Below are 17,849 nucleotides of genomic sequence, written 5' to 3'. Positions count from 1 at the left end.
TCTTTTTAGCTGTTCTTTTGGTCACCTTTACATTTTGTCATTGCTCTCACCCCTAGAGGTACTGTAGCATGAGGCGGTGTCTACAACCCACAGAAGTTGCTCAGGTAGTGTAGCCCATCAGGATGGCACATCAATGCGAGCTGTGGCAAGAAGGGTAGCAGTGTCAGTCAGTGTCCAGAGCATGGAGCAGATGCAAGGAGACAGGCCAGTACACCAGGAGATGTGGAGGGGACAGTAGGAGGGCAACAACCCAGCAGCAGGACCGCTACCTCCGCCTTTGTGAAAGGAGGAAAAGGAGAAGGGCCAGAGCCCTGCAAAATGACCTCCAGTAGGCCACTAACATCCATGTGTCTGCTCAAAGGTTCAGAAACAGACTATGAGAATGGTATGAGGACCTGACGACCACAAGAGGGTGTTGTGTTTACAGCCCAACACCGTGCAGGGCGATTGGCATTTGCCAGAGAACACCAAGATTGGCAGATTCTACATTGGTGCCCTGTGCTCTTCACGGAGGAGAGCAGGTTCACACTGAGCACGTGTGACAGACGTGACAGAGTCTGGAGACGCCGTGGAGAGCGATCTGCTGCCTACAACATCCTTCAGCATGACCGGTTTGGCAGTGGGTCAGTAATGGTGTGGGGTGGGATTTCTTTGGAGGGCCGCACAGCCCTCCATGTGCTCGCCAGAGGTACCCTGACTGCCATTAGGTCCCAGGATGAGATCCTCAGACCCATTGCGAGACCATATTCAGATGCATATCACTCCAAATCCAGGTGATACCAATTATGTGTACTTTTTTGTTTTTTTATAGTTTTACCTCCAACGCCGCACTTGTAGTGGCAAAACAACATTTCATGATTTGGGTGCGCTTTTGTGTGTGTGTGTTTTTTTTTTTTTTTTTTAAGTCCCAATGTGAGACATGTATAATTTTTGGTCTAATCATTGGTCTCATGCACTGCAGTACTCGTATACTGCAGTGCATGAGACCTGTCAGTGAGTCATTGGCAGAGCCAGTGAGACCCTGCTTATAAGCAGGCTCTTACAGGCCACCGTACTCTGCTGTCATCAGATGACCTCAGGGCACCATCGCAACAATCGGCACCCGTGATTACGATCGTGGTGGGGGTTGATCCTGCCATAGTTTTTTTTTAACCACTTAGATACCTCTGCTGCGATTGACAACGGTATTTAAGGTGTCAATCGGCTCTTATCGCTTCCAAAACCAGCTGGGGCTGATACTGCAGGGTTTCAGCTGTCATATACGGCTGTCATCTGTGGAATCTGCAACTGTGGGGGGCGCTATTCACTTATTCCTGACCGCCGTTAAAACGGCAGAAGATCTTGGTGGAGAGAAATATTAGACTGAGATACAGTGCCTACAAGTAGAATTCAACCCCCTGCAGATTTAGCTGGTTTGATAAGATGCAAATAAGTTAGAGCCTTCAAACTGCAAACGAGAGTAGGTTTTATGAACAGAAGCATAAATCTTACAAACCAAAAAGTTATGTTGCTCAGTTGAATTTTATTAAATTTTAAACATAAAAGTGTGGGTCAATTATTATACAACCCCTATGTTTAATATTTTGTGGAATAACCCTTGTTTGCAATTTCAGCTAATAATCGTCTTTTATAAGACCTGATCAGGCCGGCACAGGTCTGTGGAGGTATCTTGGCCCACTCCTCCATGCAGATCTTCTCCAAGTTATCTAGGTTCTTTGGGTGTCTCATGTGGACTTTATTCTTGAGCTCCTTCCACAAGTTTTCAATTGGGTTAAGGTCAGGAGACTGACTAGGCCACTCCAACACCTTGACTTTTTCCCTCTTGAACCAGGCCTTGGTTTTCTTGGCTGTGTGCTTTGGGTCGTTGTCTTGTTGGAAGATGAAATTACGACCCATCTTAAGATCCTTGATGGAGGAGCGGAGGTTCTTGGCCAAAATCTCCAGGTAGGCCGTGCTATCCATCTTCCCATGGATGCGGACCAGATGGCCAGGCCCCTTGGCTGAGAAACAGCCCCACAGCATGATGCTGCCACCACCATGCTTGACTGTAGGGATGGTATTCTTGGGGTCGTATGCAGTGCCATCCAGTCTCCAAACGTCACGTGTGTGGTTGGCACCAAAGATCTCGATCTTGGTCTCATCAGACCATAGAACCTTGAACCAGTCTGTCTCAGAGTCCTCCAAGTGATCATGAGCAAACTGTAGACGAGCCTTGACATGACCCTTTGAAAGTAAAGGTACCATACAGGCTCGTCTGGAAAGGAGACCATTGCGGTTGAGTACGTTACTTATGGTATTGACTGAAACCAATGTCCCCACTGCCATGAGATCTTCCCGGAGCTCCTTCCTTGTTGTCCTTGGGTTAGCCTTGACTCTTCGGACAAGCCTGGCCTCGGCACGGGAGGACACTTTCAAAGGCTGTCCAGGCCGTGGAAGGCTAACAGTAGTTCCATAAGCCTTCCACTTACGGATGATGCTCCCAACAGTGGAGACAGGTAGGCCCAACTCCTTGGAAAGGGTTTGGTACCCCTTGCCAGCCTTGTGACCCTCCACGATCTTGTCTCTGATGGCCTTGGAATGCTCCTTTGTCTTTCCCATGTTGACCATGTCTGAGTGCTGTTCACAAGTTTGGGGAGGGTCTTAAATAGTCAGAAAAGGCTGGCAAAAGAGATCTTTAATCCACACATGTGAAGCTCATTATTCTTGGTGCCTGAACTACTTCTTAATACTTTAGGGGGACCAAACAGAATTCTTGTGGTTTGAGGGGTTGAATAATAAATGACACTCTGAATTAACTTTTAACGTTTTAAAAAAAAAACAAAAACAAAATTTGCTGCAGTGCATTTCCCACTTCCAGGCTGATCTACAGTACAAATGTCACAATGCCAAGTTAATTCCGCATGTGTCAACCAGCTAAATCTGCAGGGGGTTGAATACTACTTGTAGGCACTGTATACACTGCTGCTAGAGACGTCTGACAATGGCCAACGGCGAACTTCTCTTTAAAAGCACACGAGCCTATTGAACGGGTTAGCGTCATAAGCAATCGTCTGACCGCTAACTCATGTGTATGGGCAACTAAATTCATCTCACAATCATCCTTATCCCAAAAGGGAAGCTCCAATATATTTTACCTTATTGGCCAATTTCTTGTTGAGTTCTTCAGCAATTGAGTCATTTAGTTTCCGTTCAAACTGCCATGGAGTAGTCCGCACAGTGTCCACCATCTCTACGAGGACAAACATGGCGGAAGCTGGCAAGGGCTGGAAATACAGAAAAAAATAGAATATAAAATATAGGTGCAGAAACATGCAAATATATATATTAGATATACATTAACATATATTACACAGTACTGTGCAAAAGTTTTAGGCAGGTGTTGGAAAAAATGCTGCTAGGAATGCTTGCAAAAATGTGTATTGATTTTATCAATTAACAAAATGCAAAGTGAATGAACAAAAGAGAAATCCAGATCACATCAATATCTGATGTGACTGCTCCTTCCTTCACTCACTTTTTGGAGAATTTGAACTCCAGCAGACTAAGCTGGTAAGGGGGACATTTATAACCAGTGTACTCAGCCTTTATATAGAGGTGGGACCACAGCGCACACTGCAATCTTTCTATCCCTATTGGCATAGGTTTGGCGGATCTGTTGCCGCAGTGGTGCGCACACCTGGGTGGGAGCGCCAGATTTCACTGTCCATCTGTTTACTGATGTAAATCAATTCACAGGTCCCATTCAATCATCCACAACTGTGGTGTGTGGCGGCTGCACAGGAGCAAGATAACCCCTCTTACCTGCCAGAGCCCCCTGCTCTTCTGATTAGCTGGCCTTCCGCGATGTCGCACTGCAACAGTGATGTAAAAGTCGCAGACGCTGGCAGGTAAGAGGTGCTGCAGCGCCCACACACGAGTCACGGCAGGTGGACATGGGAATTGATTCTCACCATCTCTAGCGGATCTGCTCCAAAATCTCCGTATAGTAATCTCTGCGCAGACACCACATGCAGCTGTGTGACCAGATCCGTCTAAGGCGGTGTTCACACGTACACTCATCTTCTGCCAGAAATCACGTCTCCTGTAGGTTCAGGTACAGAATAGCAGCGGTTTTAACCCTTTATGCTGCAAAGTGCACCTAAATCTGTGCTCATGGCGTAAAATGCCATCGGGAATTCACCCGGGGCGGCGGATGTGTGTGAATTATACATGAGAAAAAAGCAAGGTTTACAAGTAAGAGAAAAGGTGCAGCTGCCAGAATGGTGTACATGGTGACTTCTCGTAACAATGGCGGCGGAGCCTGCGGTTCTTACGTCACATGTATACACTTATTTAGTAAAATGCTTTCCATTAATCCTTCTGACGTCACTTGTCTTTGCACCAATTCTGATATTTTATTATTGCATTGAAAATCACTCAGAGAAGGACACAGAGAGCGGGAGCAGCGCTGCAGGCGATCTCCAGAAGCCGCAGTGCACACCAGGAGCATCGCCCCGTGCCCTGCCGCGGCCATACCTGCGCTCCGCAGCCTCTGAGCCTCCAGCTACACACGTGTCTGCGATGCCATGAAGCCGCTGGATCGTACAGGTGAAGGACCTTTCATGACGTAATGGCCATGTGATCCGTCACGTGAGTGGGAGGAGTCAGGCTCCGGACACTTGTGTATTAGGAACGCGAGAGCAGGGAATGTGCGCAGCCGCAGATCGGAGGACAGAGCTTCGGGTGTTGGTGGGTGGTGGTCACACAGTGCAGATGCTGCGGTTTTATGTGCGTGTGTATATAGTGTAATGATGGCAGTGCAGAGGTTCCCGCACATAGCTATGTGGTTATGTATATATAGGTGTGTACACATCTACACACAAGCTCATGTGCCTGTGCCTCGCAGCCATTACACAGTGCAGAGCTATCTGTACTCTGCATATAAACATCTTGCTGTATACACGGTGCTTTGACAGTCTACATACCCCTGAACTTTTCCACATTTTTTCATGTTGCACCACAAGCTTCTATGGATTTCATTGGGATGTTATGTGATATGCCAACACTAAGCAGGAACTGTTTGTGAAGTGTGAGGGAAATGATACCTGGTTTACTAAATATTTTAAAAATATAAATCTTAAAATTGTGATGTGCATTTGTATTGAGCCCTCTGAGTCTATACTTCGTAGGACCACCTGTCACTGCAATTGTTGCTGCAGTCTTTTGGGGTCTGTCTCTACCAGCTTTGTACATCTAGAGGTGACATTTTTCCCATTCTTCTTTGCACACTCGCTCTAGCTCCATGAGATTGGATGGAGACGTCTGTAATCTGTAAATTACCACAGATTCTCAATAGGATCTAGGTCTGGACTGTGACTCGGCCATTCACACACATGAATATGCTTTGATCTAAACCATCCAGTGTAGCTCCAACAGGATGTTTAGGGTCATTGTTCTGCTGGAAGATGAACTTGCGCCCCAGTCTCAAGTCTTTTGCAGTCTCTACAGGTTTTCCTCCAGGGTTGCCCTGTATTTAGCTCTATCCATCTTCCCATCAACTCTGACCAGCTTCCCTGCCTCTGCTGAAAAAAAGCCTCTCCACAGCGTGATGCTTCCTCCACCATGTTTGACTTTGGGGATGGTGTATCATCTGACCAGAGCACCTTCTTCCACATCCTGTGTCCTACATGTTTATTTGCAAACTGTAAATGGGGCTTCTTATGGCTTGCTTTCAAAAATGTCTTTCTTCTTGCCACTCTTCCATAAAGGCCAGATTTGTGGAGTATATGATTAAGGGCTCGCTCACACTGACGTGTAACATGGTCGAGTGCTATCTGATGTTTTATCACATAGCACTCGGCCCAATGTTATACTATGAGGCAGTGCAGATCTCTGATTATTTTCTCATGCCGATTTGGCATGAGAAAACAATTGCAGCACGTTGCGAATGCATCAGACAGTCGGATCATTTTCATCCATACAAGTCTATGGGTGTGTGTAAAACATCGGACTGCACTCTGATATGAGTGCCTGCCTAACTCCTGCTATCACCAGGATTGATATGCATCTGAATTAGTCCTTAGAAGGACTGTTAGTTTAGGTATATATTGCTGTAGAATACCTCACTAAATAAACCACCAATTCTCTCCCTCACTCAGCTGCAGCTTTCCCTGTCTGAAGGGTACACTGTGCCGAGCATAGGGTCACCGGATCTTTTATAGACCTGATGACGCTATGCAGCCAGCCAATCACTGTAATGCCAAAAGCAACATGGCTGTGTCATTCCAGTGACTGGCAGGCAATCCCGCATGTTTATTTGCTGTGTAAACAGCGCCAAACGTGGGGGGCGGGAATTCGAGCTCCCACCCGAGCATCCAGAAAGTACTTGCTGAGCATCTCGAACAGTGAGATGCTCGGGCGAGTACAGAGCAGTTGCGAGCACGCTCGCACATCACTATTCATTCATCCGACTGCTTCTGTCATCAAGTCACATCACCAATAAACAGTGACCCAGTGCAGTGCCATTGGAAGCCATGCATGCCCATGCCAGCACACTGCCTCCACCATGTTTTACAGAGGATGTGGTATGCTTTGTATCATGAGCCGTTCTAAGCCTTCTCCACACTTTCTTCTTCCCGTTGATCTTGGGTTCACCTGTCCAAAAAATGTTTTTCCAGAACTGAGCTGGCTTTCAATGTTATCTGGCGAAGTCTAATCTGGCCTTTCTATTTTTAAGGCATTAAAAATAGAATTCTAGAATGCTGTCTATATGTCCCCAATATACCCTCCATAACAGAAAAAATAGCTTTTATTATACTCGTCTATGGTGCTGTCCGGTCCAATGGGTGATGTTGGTCTTGATCCAGCTCCTCCTCTCTTATTATTGCCGTCCTCCTTCTTGCTTTGTGTGTATGAAGCGTCCTATGTCATCCACACAATGTCCTCCGTCGTGATCCTGCACCCGTGTACTTTGGTGAGGGCAGAGCATAGCACTGTAATGCGCATGTGTGGGGAAAGGCCATTGAGCGCCGGTGCATGCGCACTACAGTACTTTGCTCTGCCCTCAGCAGGGCATAGAGAAGTACGCCTGCGCAGGAGCATGATGGAGGACACTGTGTGGATGAAGTAAGATGCGTCATCCACATGAAGCAAGAAGGAGGATTGTAAGAAGAGAGGAAGCACTGGATCAAGACCAGAAACGCCGTCCGGATTCCACCGTAGGTGGGTATAATAAAAGCTATTTTTTGTGTTATGCAGAGCATATTGGGGACATATATACAGCATTATAGTATGCTATAACATAGGGCTTACAGGTGCTGGTCCTACTTTATATGGGGAAAAACCTGGTGAAAGGTTCCCTTGTAAGATGCCGGCGGAGCCGCCAAGGTTTTCCTAGGCAAAGTTGCTTAAGGAACAAGCTGGCAGTCTTTTTCTTGCTGCGGCTTCGCTGGTGGTATTGGCATCAGTTTTTGCAGTGTCTGCGTTGCCGGTGCCTTTGCCTATACTTTCAGCTATAAAGAGTGGGCGACTTTGAAACGCATCTGCCCGAAGAATGGACATGTCACTTCTTTTAGCCTCTTTACAGTTTGCTAAAGCTGTTAAAAGAAGTAACAAAAAATGTTGCTGCTACATTGCTGTGCATTACGGTATGTAGATTCTTGTTATGTAGACTTAGTGGTGCTTTCTCAGGTGGATTCGAGGCAGAATGTACCTGAAAAAGATGGTCTGAACGTAGTCTAAATATCATTTCACCCAAACAACAGCGTAACACTAATTTTTCAGATGATCGGTAGCCTGTTAATACTGGCCAATTATCGGGAAATTAATGTTCCTACGAATGTTTGTTCACGATAATTGCCATGGGTAAATGCACCTCAAGTATTTATTCATTAAGAGTTGCACAGCCTTTCTTACACTGCCTCTATTGCTGCCTATGAGGTATCACAGCAGTAGAGATGACTTTCTTGTGCTGTGACACTCTGCATAGGCATCGACCGAGATGACAAAGTGCTCAGTATAATTAATATACTGAACTCTGTCATCTTGGTCATTGCCTATGCAGAGAATGGCAGCAGATGGCAAAGTAATCTCTGCTACATTACAGTCGTGCACTGTAGTCACTGGTAACATCACCATTGCAGCCAATCGCTGTGCTCCGCGACGGCTCCGTCATTTACATCGGAGTTCAGTGATTGGCTCTGGAGGTGAGGTGCACTGTAGTTGGGATGTCGTATCTGCAGCCAAAATTCAGAGACCGGAGTCTGAGAGCAGCACCCTCCTGCTTGATTGACAGGTCAGACCAACGGCATAATTTCGTTTCTGGCATGAACTGTGTATTCACCGTTACTGCTATATAATTTATGAGGCAGCTTTGACTGCAGCATCGGAGGAGCGTCATGGCACTGAAGTTGGTTGGGATTGTGAGCTAACAGTACACCCCAGTGATCCTGGCCAGTGCTAACAAGTTCTATTGGAAAGAAGAAAAGAGGTCGCTAGACTGCATTGCTTGCCATAATAAATAGTGATGAGCGAGCATGCTCGCTACTGCTCGGTGCTCGCCCGAGCATCTCACTACTCAAGATGCTCGGCGCTCGCCGAGCATTTCCGGGGTTGCTTGGCGGGAGCTCGGGTTCCCTCCCTGCATGTTTGGCGCTCTTTAGAGCGATGGTGGGAAAGTGTCACAAGAGGTGGACGATGAGACACAATTGCCAGAAAGGAGGAGGTCCAGGGTGCTGAAGTGGTGGCTGATATAGTAACTGACCCAACCTGGCAGGAGGACATGCAGAGCGAGGACAGCAGCACACAGGGGGAGGGAGGCAGAGCACCCCAACAGGCAGGAAGAAGCAGTGTGGTGGCTGCAGACAGAAGACAGACAACCGTTCCCCGTAACACCAGCATGAAGGAAGTTGCCAGTACAACTGTTAAGTCTTCCCGAGTCTGGCTGTTTTTTAAGGACTCTGCCGATAACCCCAAAAAGGCCATTTGCACCACCTGCCAGGCCAGCATCAGCAGGGGTGGCAAAACTACCAGCCTGACCACCACTAGTATGATCAGGCACATGGCAGCAAAGCACCCAACTTTGTGGGCCGAACCCCAGGGTCCAGGAACAGTGTCTGCAGGTGGCACCATTGCTTCTTCCGCTGTTGTGCATGCAAGCCAATCCCCTGTTCATGGTGCATGCGAAGATGCCTCCTGCCCTGCACCTGCCATTGCGCACTCTCAAGTAGCAGCATCAGGAAGCACGTCCATGTCCTTGTCCCAGCGCAGTGTTCAGTTGTCCATACCCCAGTCCTTGGAACGCAAGCGCAAATATGCAGCCAACGCCCCACAGGCCACACTACTAAATTCTCACATTTCATGACTGCTTGCGCTCGAAATGTTGCCTTTTAGGCTCGTGGAGACTGAAGCATTCCGCAACCTGATGGTGGCGGCCATCCCTCGGTACTCAATCCCCAGCCGCCACTATTTCTCCTGGTGTGCCATCCCCGCAATACACAAGCACGTGTCCAAAAACATTAGCCGTGCCCTCAACAGCGCAGTTACTGGGAAAGTCCACCTAACCACGGACACGTGGACAAGTGCTTATGGGCAGGGACGGTACATCTGGGTTAACATAGTGGAAGCCGGGACCCAGTCGGACCTTGGGACGGAACACGTCCTCCCGACGCCATGGATTGTGGGCCCTAGGTCAATCACGGTTGCCCCCACAGTCTACATCTCCTGCACCTCAGCCTCCTCCTCTTCAGCCTCCATCTCCGAAATGAACACATCAGTCACAAGGTGGAAGCACTGCAGCACTGCCTCGGCCAAGCGGCAACAGGCTGTGCTGAAGCTAATATGCTTAGGTGACAAACCGCACAATGCTGAAGAGTTGTGGACAGCTCTGAAAGAGCATGCAGATCTGTGGCTCACACCGCTGAACCTACAGCCAGGCATGGTCGTGTGTGACAATGGCCCGAACCTGGTTGCGGTTCTGAGGCGAGGCGAGCTCACAAGCGTACCATGCCTGGCCCATGTGCTTAACCTCATGGTTCAGCGGTTTCTCAAATCCTACCCAGAGCAACCAGATCTGCTTGTTAAAGTACGCCGCCTGTGTGCCAATTTTAGAAAGTCAGCAACAGATTCCGCCGCCCTTGCCGTGTTTCAGCAGCGTTTGCAGCTTCCGGCTCACAAACTGGTGTGTGATGTCCCCACGCGTTGGAACTCTACACTGCAGATGTTGGGAAGGATTTTTGAGCAGAAGAGGGCAGTTGTTGAGTACCAGCATCAACAAGGCCATCGGTATTCAGTTCAGACTCCACACATAAGACCTCAGGAGTGGACATGGATGTCAGACATATGTACCATCCTCCAAAACTTTGAGGACTCCACCAAGATGGTGAGCGGCGATGACACCATAATTAGTGTCACCATCCCGCTTCTCTGTCTTCAGAAACGCTCTCTGCTCATAATCAAAGAGGATGCATTGCAGGCGGAGCACGATGAGATGGAACTAGGAACCATACAGGGTGATTACACACAGCCAAGCCTCATCTCATCCCAACGTGGATTGGGTGACAATGAGGAGGAAGGACAGGAGCTAGTTTCATGCACTATAGACGGTACTACCTGCACAGCTGTCATACCGTCTGTTCAGCGTGGATGGCCAGAGGACAGAGAGGAGGAGGAGAGCATGGTCAGTCATCCTCTTGGTGAGGACACGGAAGTCTTGCCTGTTAGTAGTCTGGCATGCATCGCTGAGTTTATGTTACGCTGCCTTTCCAATGACCCTCGCGTTCTCAAAATTTTGGGTGACAGTCATTACTGGTTGGTGACACTTCTAGACCCACGCTACAAGGAGAACTTTATATCTCTTATTTCTGAGGCGGACAGGTCTACAAAAATGGGGCTGTACCTGAAGGCCCTTGTTGCGGAACTATTAAAAAAATTCCAACCTGAAAACGCTGGCGGCATAGGGCACACTTCCTTGGACAACCAAGGAGAACTGGTGAGAGAGACACAACTCCAATCCCGCAGAGGCAGGGGAACACTGTCAAAGTTTTGGGAGAGTTTTCTCAGACCATCCCATCGCACAGGCCCTGAGGCGCGGAGTACTCTCACAAGGAGTGCAAAGTTTTGGAAGATGCTGAGGGAGTACCTTGCCGACCGTACCAACATCCTCCATGATTCCTCTGTTCCTTATAATTATTGGGTATCCAAGCTGGATACGTGGAATGAACTGGCTCTCTATGCTTTGGAGGTCCTGGCCTCCCCTGCCGCCAGCCTTTTATCAGAGCGGGTTTTTAGTGCCGCTGATGGAATTATAACTGATAAGCGAATCCGCCTGTCAACTGAAAATGCTGACAGGCTGACTCTTAGAAAAAGGAACAAGGGCTGAATTGGGCCAGACTTCTCAACACCACTGAATATTAGCAGAGTAACATAAACTCAAATGCAGTGTCTTTTTTGGGAGGTGTATTCCCATGCACCTTTTCACACCCAGACATGGGTATACGCTTCCTGATTTAGGCTATTTGCTCTTGTCCTCCTCCATCTCCTCATCCTCCACCACCATATCACCAGGGTGACCGTGGTCCGTGATGCAACACCCACATAATTTTTTTAAAGGGTGTTTATGATGCCCGTAAAAAAAAAAAAAAATTATACAGTATGTTCATGTATACCCCCCAGGGGTAAATGTTTGTCAGCCCATATGCTTAGTGCATGGGCATTACAAGTATAGGAGGCCCTCTCCTTTCTAATGGGAACATTTTTTATGAGGCCCTCCTCCACGTCTCTTCCAAGGGGCATTGAAGTGCCCTGCTCTATGTGTCTTTAAATTCTTAAAGTGGAGTTTTTCCCAAATTTTGGCAGCCCTTGCAGTCACAGCATGGGCATTACCACTATAGGAGTCCCGCTCCTTTATAATGGGAACATTTTTTTTACTGATACCCTCCTCTATGTCTCTTCAAAGGGGTATTGGGTTGCGTCCAAATTTTTGGCAGCCCTTGCAGTCACTGGATACACAATAACAGTATAGGAGACCCACTTGTTAATAATGGGAACAACAAAGCATAGCCGGCTGATGGCTCTCTAACAATAGCAAGGGCCGACTGCTGGCCTTTTAAGAATAGTAAGGGCCGTCTGATGGCCCTATAAAAATAGGCTTTATGACTTTGAGTCCCTCCATTATAAATAAAACAGGATGTGTCTGATGATGTGTCACACACCACATTGCCAGATAAGGTTGTAAAATGTTAAAATGACATTTCCCGGTGAATGCATTTGTCTTAAAAAATAACGTAAAAAAAACACAACAATTAGGATCTTTCTTTAGTATAAAAAACAGCATCACCAATTTAACCTCAATGTAATCACATTGTTTAGCTCCTGCACCTCCTCCTCCATCTCCGAAATGACCACATCAGTAACAAGCTGACAGCACTGCAGCACTGCCTTGGCCAAGCGGCAACAGTCTGTGCTGAAGATAACATGCTTAATTGGCAAACCGCCCAGCGCTGCAGAGTTGTTGAAAACTGTAACACAACAGCCTGATCTGTGGCTCTCACCGCTGAACATACAGCCACGCATGGTCGTGTGTGACAATGGGCGGAACCTGGTGACGGAGAAATGACACCCAGAGTAGTTTCTTTTTCCCTCTATGCTAGTCCTTTCACCGAGCTAAATGTTGTATTCTCATCAAAAAAAGCTGTGGACTGGCTCCGTACCGTCCCTGGCCACATTCACCTGTCCACGTGTGTGTGGGTAGGCGGTCCTTCCCAGTAAGTGCACTGGGGAGGGCACGGGTAATGTTGTGGGACCCGTGCTTGTGGAAGGTGGAGACGACACTTGGAGAAACAGTGGCGGCTGGGGACCGAGTATGGACACCCAGCCGCCGCCGGCATGAGGTTGTGGAAAGCTTCCACCTCCACGAGCCTAAAAGGCCATATTTCAAGTGCAAGCAGCTGCCCAGAAATCTGGCAGTTTAGTGTTGCGGCCTGTGGGTGGGTGGGTGGCTGGCTGCATACTTGCGCTTGCATTCCAAGTAACAGAAAACTAAGCACATTGTGGCCTCTATCATCATCATGGCCTCACCTCGGCACTATGAACTCTCCTGAAGGAGAAGCCAGGGCCCACCGGAGGAGTCTCTGGTGGGCCCGTCCAACCCTGCCGAGAAGCAGCCCTGGCAAAGAAAAGTGGGGGGGAAGGTTCCCGGACACTCTATGGCTGCTTTTTTAATGTGGATTGGACATGCTTATGCATGTTATTTCTTAAACCGCATTGCAGATCAGGCCATTGTCCAATTCTGTATTCATGAAATTAAATGCGCAAAGAAAGATGTTTGTGTGTCAAAGCACCACCGACAAGTGCGAGTTGATGTTGGACGGGCTGCCATTGCTTCTGCAACAAGCTGCATTAGAGTACTTCCTGGGAGAAATGACACCCAGGGTAGATACGGTTTCCCTCCTATGCCAGTCCTTTCACCGAGCTAAATACAACTCTCAGCAAAAAAAGCTGTGGACTGGCTCCGTACCATCCCTGGCCACATTCACCTGTCCACGTGTTTGTGGTTAGGCAGTCCTTCCCAGTAAGTGCACTGGGGAGGGCACGGGTAATGTTGCGGGACCCGTGCTTGTGGAAGGCGGAGATGACACCGGGAGAAACAGTGGCGGCTGGGGTCCGATTATGGACACCCGGCCGCCGCCGGCATAAGGTTATGAAAAGCTTCCACCTCCACGAGCCTAAAAGGCCACATTTCAAATGCAAGCAGCTGTCAAAAAATTGGCAGTATAGCATTGCAGCCTGTGGGTGGGTGGGTGGCTGGCTGCATACTTGTGCTTGCATTCCAAGGAATGGGGTAGGGACAACTGAATACTGCACTGGGACAAGGACGTGGACGGTGATTGTTGCAAGTCTGCAACGACAGGTGCATGGCTGGAGGCATCTTCGCATGCGACAAGGATCACTTATGATGGGCACACTTTTAGGCAGTGACCTGGGAGTCAGAAATGCTTCCAGAGGTCTTCCCCATGCTGTTCCCATGTCTTTTCAGAACTGTATGCATGTGTCTGATGATGTGTCACACACCACATGGCCAGATAAGGTTGTAAAATGTTAAAATGACATTTCCCAGTGAATGCATTTGTCACGGTTGAAAGCAATGCAAAAGTGAAAAAAACGCTACGTGTGAACATAGCCCAAGGTGTGGAGGAGTATTTTTGGTTTTGGTTACTTATTTTGCCTTATATACAAGTCATTACCCTGGAAAGGATGTTCATTAATATATTTCCCAGGAAAATCCATTTTGGTTTCGTTTTTGTTTTATTGTGAGTCCGTAAAAGTGGCGTAATACCTCTGACAACATTGTTGACAGCAGTGACCTGGGAGTCGGAAATGCTTCCAGGGGCCTTTCCCATGCTGTTCCCATGTCATTTGAGCACTGTTCCCATAGGTTTGGGCAATTTTTAGGCCTCTGCAGAACGCCGGGTGGAGCTGCCTGAAAAATGCTCGAGTTTCCTATAGACTTACATTGGGCTCGTTGCTCGACCAATTTGCTCGACCCGAGCATCGAGTACCCGAACAATTTAGTGCTCGCTCATCACTAATAATAAACAACATAATTAAAAACATTTCATTCTTGATAATTTTTAATAACAAGCAAATTGCAAAGTTGCTTGTTTTTAGATAGTTATTGCCATTTACAAACTTCAGGGTTTAGGGGGAAAAAGTTCATGCCTGGGCTTCTTTTACCATGATTGCTGTGCTGCTGATTTGTATATAGTTTTGATTACTTATTCCTATAACAGCCATTCATTGCTGAGATGACATTAATAGCATTTTGGGCCTCATTCAGACGTCTATTTCATCAGTGTTTTGAATCTGAGTTTCATCAGTGTTTGGGCAGTGTTTCAGTTTTTACCATCAGTGATTTATTTTCTAATTTGCACTATTACAGGTGCATCTCACAAAATTAGAATATCATCAAAAAGTTAATTTATTTCATTTCTTCAATACAAAAAATGAAGCTCATATATTATATAGTCATTATAGACAGTGCTCTATTTCAAGTGTTTATCATACCTCCCAACTTTTGAAGAACAGAAAGAAGGACAAATAATTGCACATTTTGGCCACACCCCTGGCCACACCCAAATCCACACCCATTTACCATTATGCAATTTTTTTACGTCATTTACCGATCCCTGTAAATAATCTGATTGCTGTGTTCTGCGGGTCGTTACGATTACAGGGACACCAAATATGTCCATGTTATTTGCTGATTTGTGATGTTAATTATTTTTTAAAAAATCATTAAAAATGACTTTATTTCATTATCAAGAGTTTTTCTTTGTTATTTTTTTAGCAATTTTATAGGATGAAAAAATGTCTTATTCTGCTGTGTACAATGTATGTATAAAAATACATTCATTGTACACAGCAGTGTATTTCTATCAGCCTAGCTAGAGCCTGTAGTACAGATCAAGTAGACAGAATTCTAGTACTGATCCCAATAGAGCTTGTGGCTCTGCAGATTAAGTGTTTGTGTCAGTAATGTTTTGAGGGTTTAGATTCAAGACCAGGGACTTACAGAAAAAAAAAATAATAATTGCTTATAAATATACTACTTTTATTTATAGGACCAAAAAAATCATTTTCTTCTGCTCAGTATACAGGCAAAATAAAAATACATTGCTATATACAATGTATTTCTATGGACTTGTATGATTTGCTTCTGAGTGCATTGATTGCATTGTAGAGTCAAGTTAACTAAATCCTCCTATGTTCACCATTGGGAGCTGTAGCTCAATAGGTAAAGCTTCAGTGTCTGGATACTGAGTTCCTGGTTCAAGTCTGGGGTAGGTGATATAGTTTAATTTATTCACTGAACCACCCCCAAGGAAGAGGAGCTACACCTCGACATCAGAGAGGTGAGTATAAATAGAAACCAGGAGAACAGCTGAGCCGTGATGGGACACGGGACTGAACACTGAAATCGGGACAGTCCCCCAGAATACGGGACGGTTGGGAGCTATGTGTTTATTTCTGTTAATGTTGATGATTATGGCTTACAGCCAATGAAAACACAAAAGTCATTATCTCAGTAAATTAGAATACTTTATAACAACAGCTTGAAAAATGATTTTAAAATCTGAAATGTTGCCCTACTAAAATGTATGTTCAGTAAATGCACTCAATACTTGGTCAGGGCTCTTTTTGCATCAATTACTGCATCAATGCGGCGTGTCATGGAGGCGATCAGCCTGTGGCACTGCTGAGGTGTTATGAAGCCCAGGTTGCTTTGATAGCAGCCTTCAGCTCGTCTGCATTGTTGGGTCTGGTGTCTCTCATCTTCCTCTTGACAATACCCCATAGATTCTCTATGGGGTAAGGTCAGGCGAGTTTGCTGGCCAATCAAGCACAGTGATACTGTTGTGTATTGGTACTTTTGGCAGTGTGGACAGGTGCCAAGTCCTGCTGGCGAATGAAATTTCCATCTCCAAAAAGCTTGTCGGCAGAATGAAGCAAGAAGTGCTCTAAAATTTCTTGGTAGACGGCTGCGCTGACTTTGGTCTTGATAAAACACAGTGGACCTACACCAGCAGATGATATGGCTCCCAAACCATCACTGATTGTGGAAACTTCACACTAGACCTCAAGCAGCTTGGATTGTGGCCTCTCCACTCTTCCTCCAGACTCTGGGACCTTTTGGAGTGTGTCCATGACTGCCTTCTGGACATCTGTCAAGTCAGCAGTCTTCCCCATGATTGTGGCGCCTACTGAAACCGACTAAGGGACCCTTTTAAATGCTTAGGAAGCTTTTGCAGGTGTTTTTTGATAATTATTCAAATTTACTGAGATAATGACTTTTGTGTTTTCATTGGCTGTAAGCCATAATCATCAACATTAAAGGGGTTGTACACTACTATTTAAAATATGCCAAAGCGTTTTTATGATTGTGAGGAGCTACCCACTTACTAAAGACTATGATACTTTTCCAGGGGTGGATTAAGAGTAGCCAGGGCCCCGTCAGTTTAGATGGCGTGTGCCCCCCGCTGACAGATATAGCAGTGAGTGTATCGCGGAGCGCACATTATTTCCTTATGTACAGCATAAGGTAAAAATATATAACATAGCGCCATATATAATAGGGCAGGGGTGGGAGATTAATTTTCAGAAGGGGCCACATGAGAGGCCGTGACTGTTGTGGAGGCCGAACAATAGGCTGAAATTAATTCTGCTCAATATTAACATATTAATTATAATTATTTTTAATTTTATTTGTAACACTTAATATTGAGCAGAATTAATATGCTGACATAACCTATATACAGTACGAGCCCCCACATAGTCCCCTCAATCAACAACAAAAGCAATCAACCTATGGGGCCTTCATACATGTAAACCATAACAAAACAAAAAAAAACCCTAAAAAAATTATTTTTATTTTAAAAACTCAATTCATAAAGACAATAGTGATGAGCGAACGTGCTCAGATAACTTGTTATCCCTGCACGCTCGGGTGTTATCCGAGTATCTTGTAGTGCTCGGATAATATATTCGAGTCCCTGCGGCTGCATGTTTTGTTTCTGTCTGTTAGACAACCACAACACTTACAACACATGCGGGATTGCCTGTTTGTTATCTGTCTAACAGCAGATACAACACTATATGTATAGACCCTATAGGGCCTGAACAGTTGTGCACTTAGCTTAACGGCATCTTCTTCCGATGCTTTTTCTCCTCCTTTGGTCATTCAGGGATTCGTCAGGGAATTCCTTCCATCAGGACAAGAAAAGGAGACCATAAGCCGAACTGCAATGAGGATAACAGCTCACAGGTCCAGGCAATATGATCCTCACATAGCCCCCTACATACATTTTGAGCCCCCA

The 17,849-nt window shown here is 46.3% G+C and overlaps 1 protein-coding gene and 1 long non-coding RNA gene across 5 annotated transcripts in view; one reads left to right on the top strand and one right to left on the bottom strand.

The window, feature by feature from the left end:
- The window catches only part of POLR3H (RNA polymerase III subunit H), a 40,351-nt gene extending 35,681 nt beyond the window's left edge, over nucleotides 1-4,670 (bottom strand). For 2 of the 3 annotated variants that reach the window (XM_073644225.1, XM_073644224.1), the window contains exons 1-3: nucleotides 4,516-4,652; nucleotides 3,802-4,081; nucleotides 3,135-3,263 (exon numbers count right to left, since the gene is read on the bottom strand). In XM_073644225.1, the coding sequence (XP_073500326.1) occupies nucleotides 3,135-3,263; nucleotides 3,802-4,059 (387 nt within the window). In that variant the 5' untranslated portion in view covers nucleotides 4,060-4,081; nucleotides 4,516-4,652. Of the gene's footprint in view, nucleotides 1-3,134; nucleotides 3,264-3,801; nucleotides 4,082-4,515 lie in introns of all 3 variants that reach the window. The other variant, XM_073644226.1, reaches the window with a different exon arrangement.
- The window catches only part of LOC141157224 (uncharacterized), a 90,602-nt gene that overhangs the window by 56,211 nt on the left and 16,542 nt on the right, over nucleotides 1-17,849 (top strand). Inside the window, exon 1 of one of the 2 annotated variants that reach the window (XR_012247768.1) lies at nucleotides 4,636-4,728. The exons of the other annotated variant lie outside the window; for it this stretch is intronic. This is a non-coding gene — a long non-coding RNA (uncharacterized lncRNA). Of the gene's footprint in view, nucleotides 1-4,635; nucleotides 4,729-17,849 lie in introns of those variants that run through there. 2 annotated transcript variants of the gene reach the window in all.

This window comes from Phyllobates terribilis, unplaced genomic scaffold (assembly GCF_046119375.1).
Source record: "Phyllobates terribilis strain yellow unplaced genomic scaffold, ASM4611937v1 Scaffold_8__6_contigs__length_399053987, whole genome shotgun sequence".
Taxonomy (NCBI): domain Eukaryota; kingdom Metazoa; phylum Chordata; class Amphibia; order Anura; family Dendrobatidae; genus Phyllobates; species Phyllobates terribilis.
The sequence above is the reverse complement of the archived record's forward strand: the minus strand, read 5'-3'. Positions and strand labels throughout refer to the sequence as shown.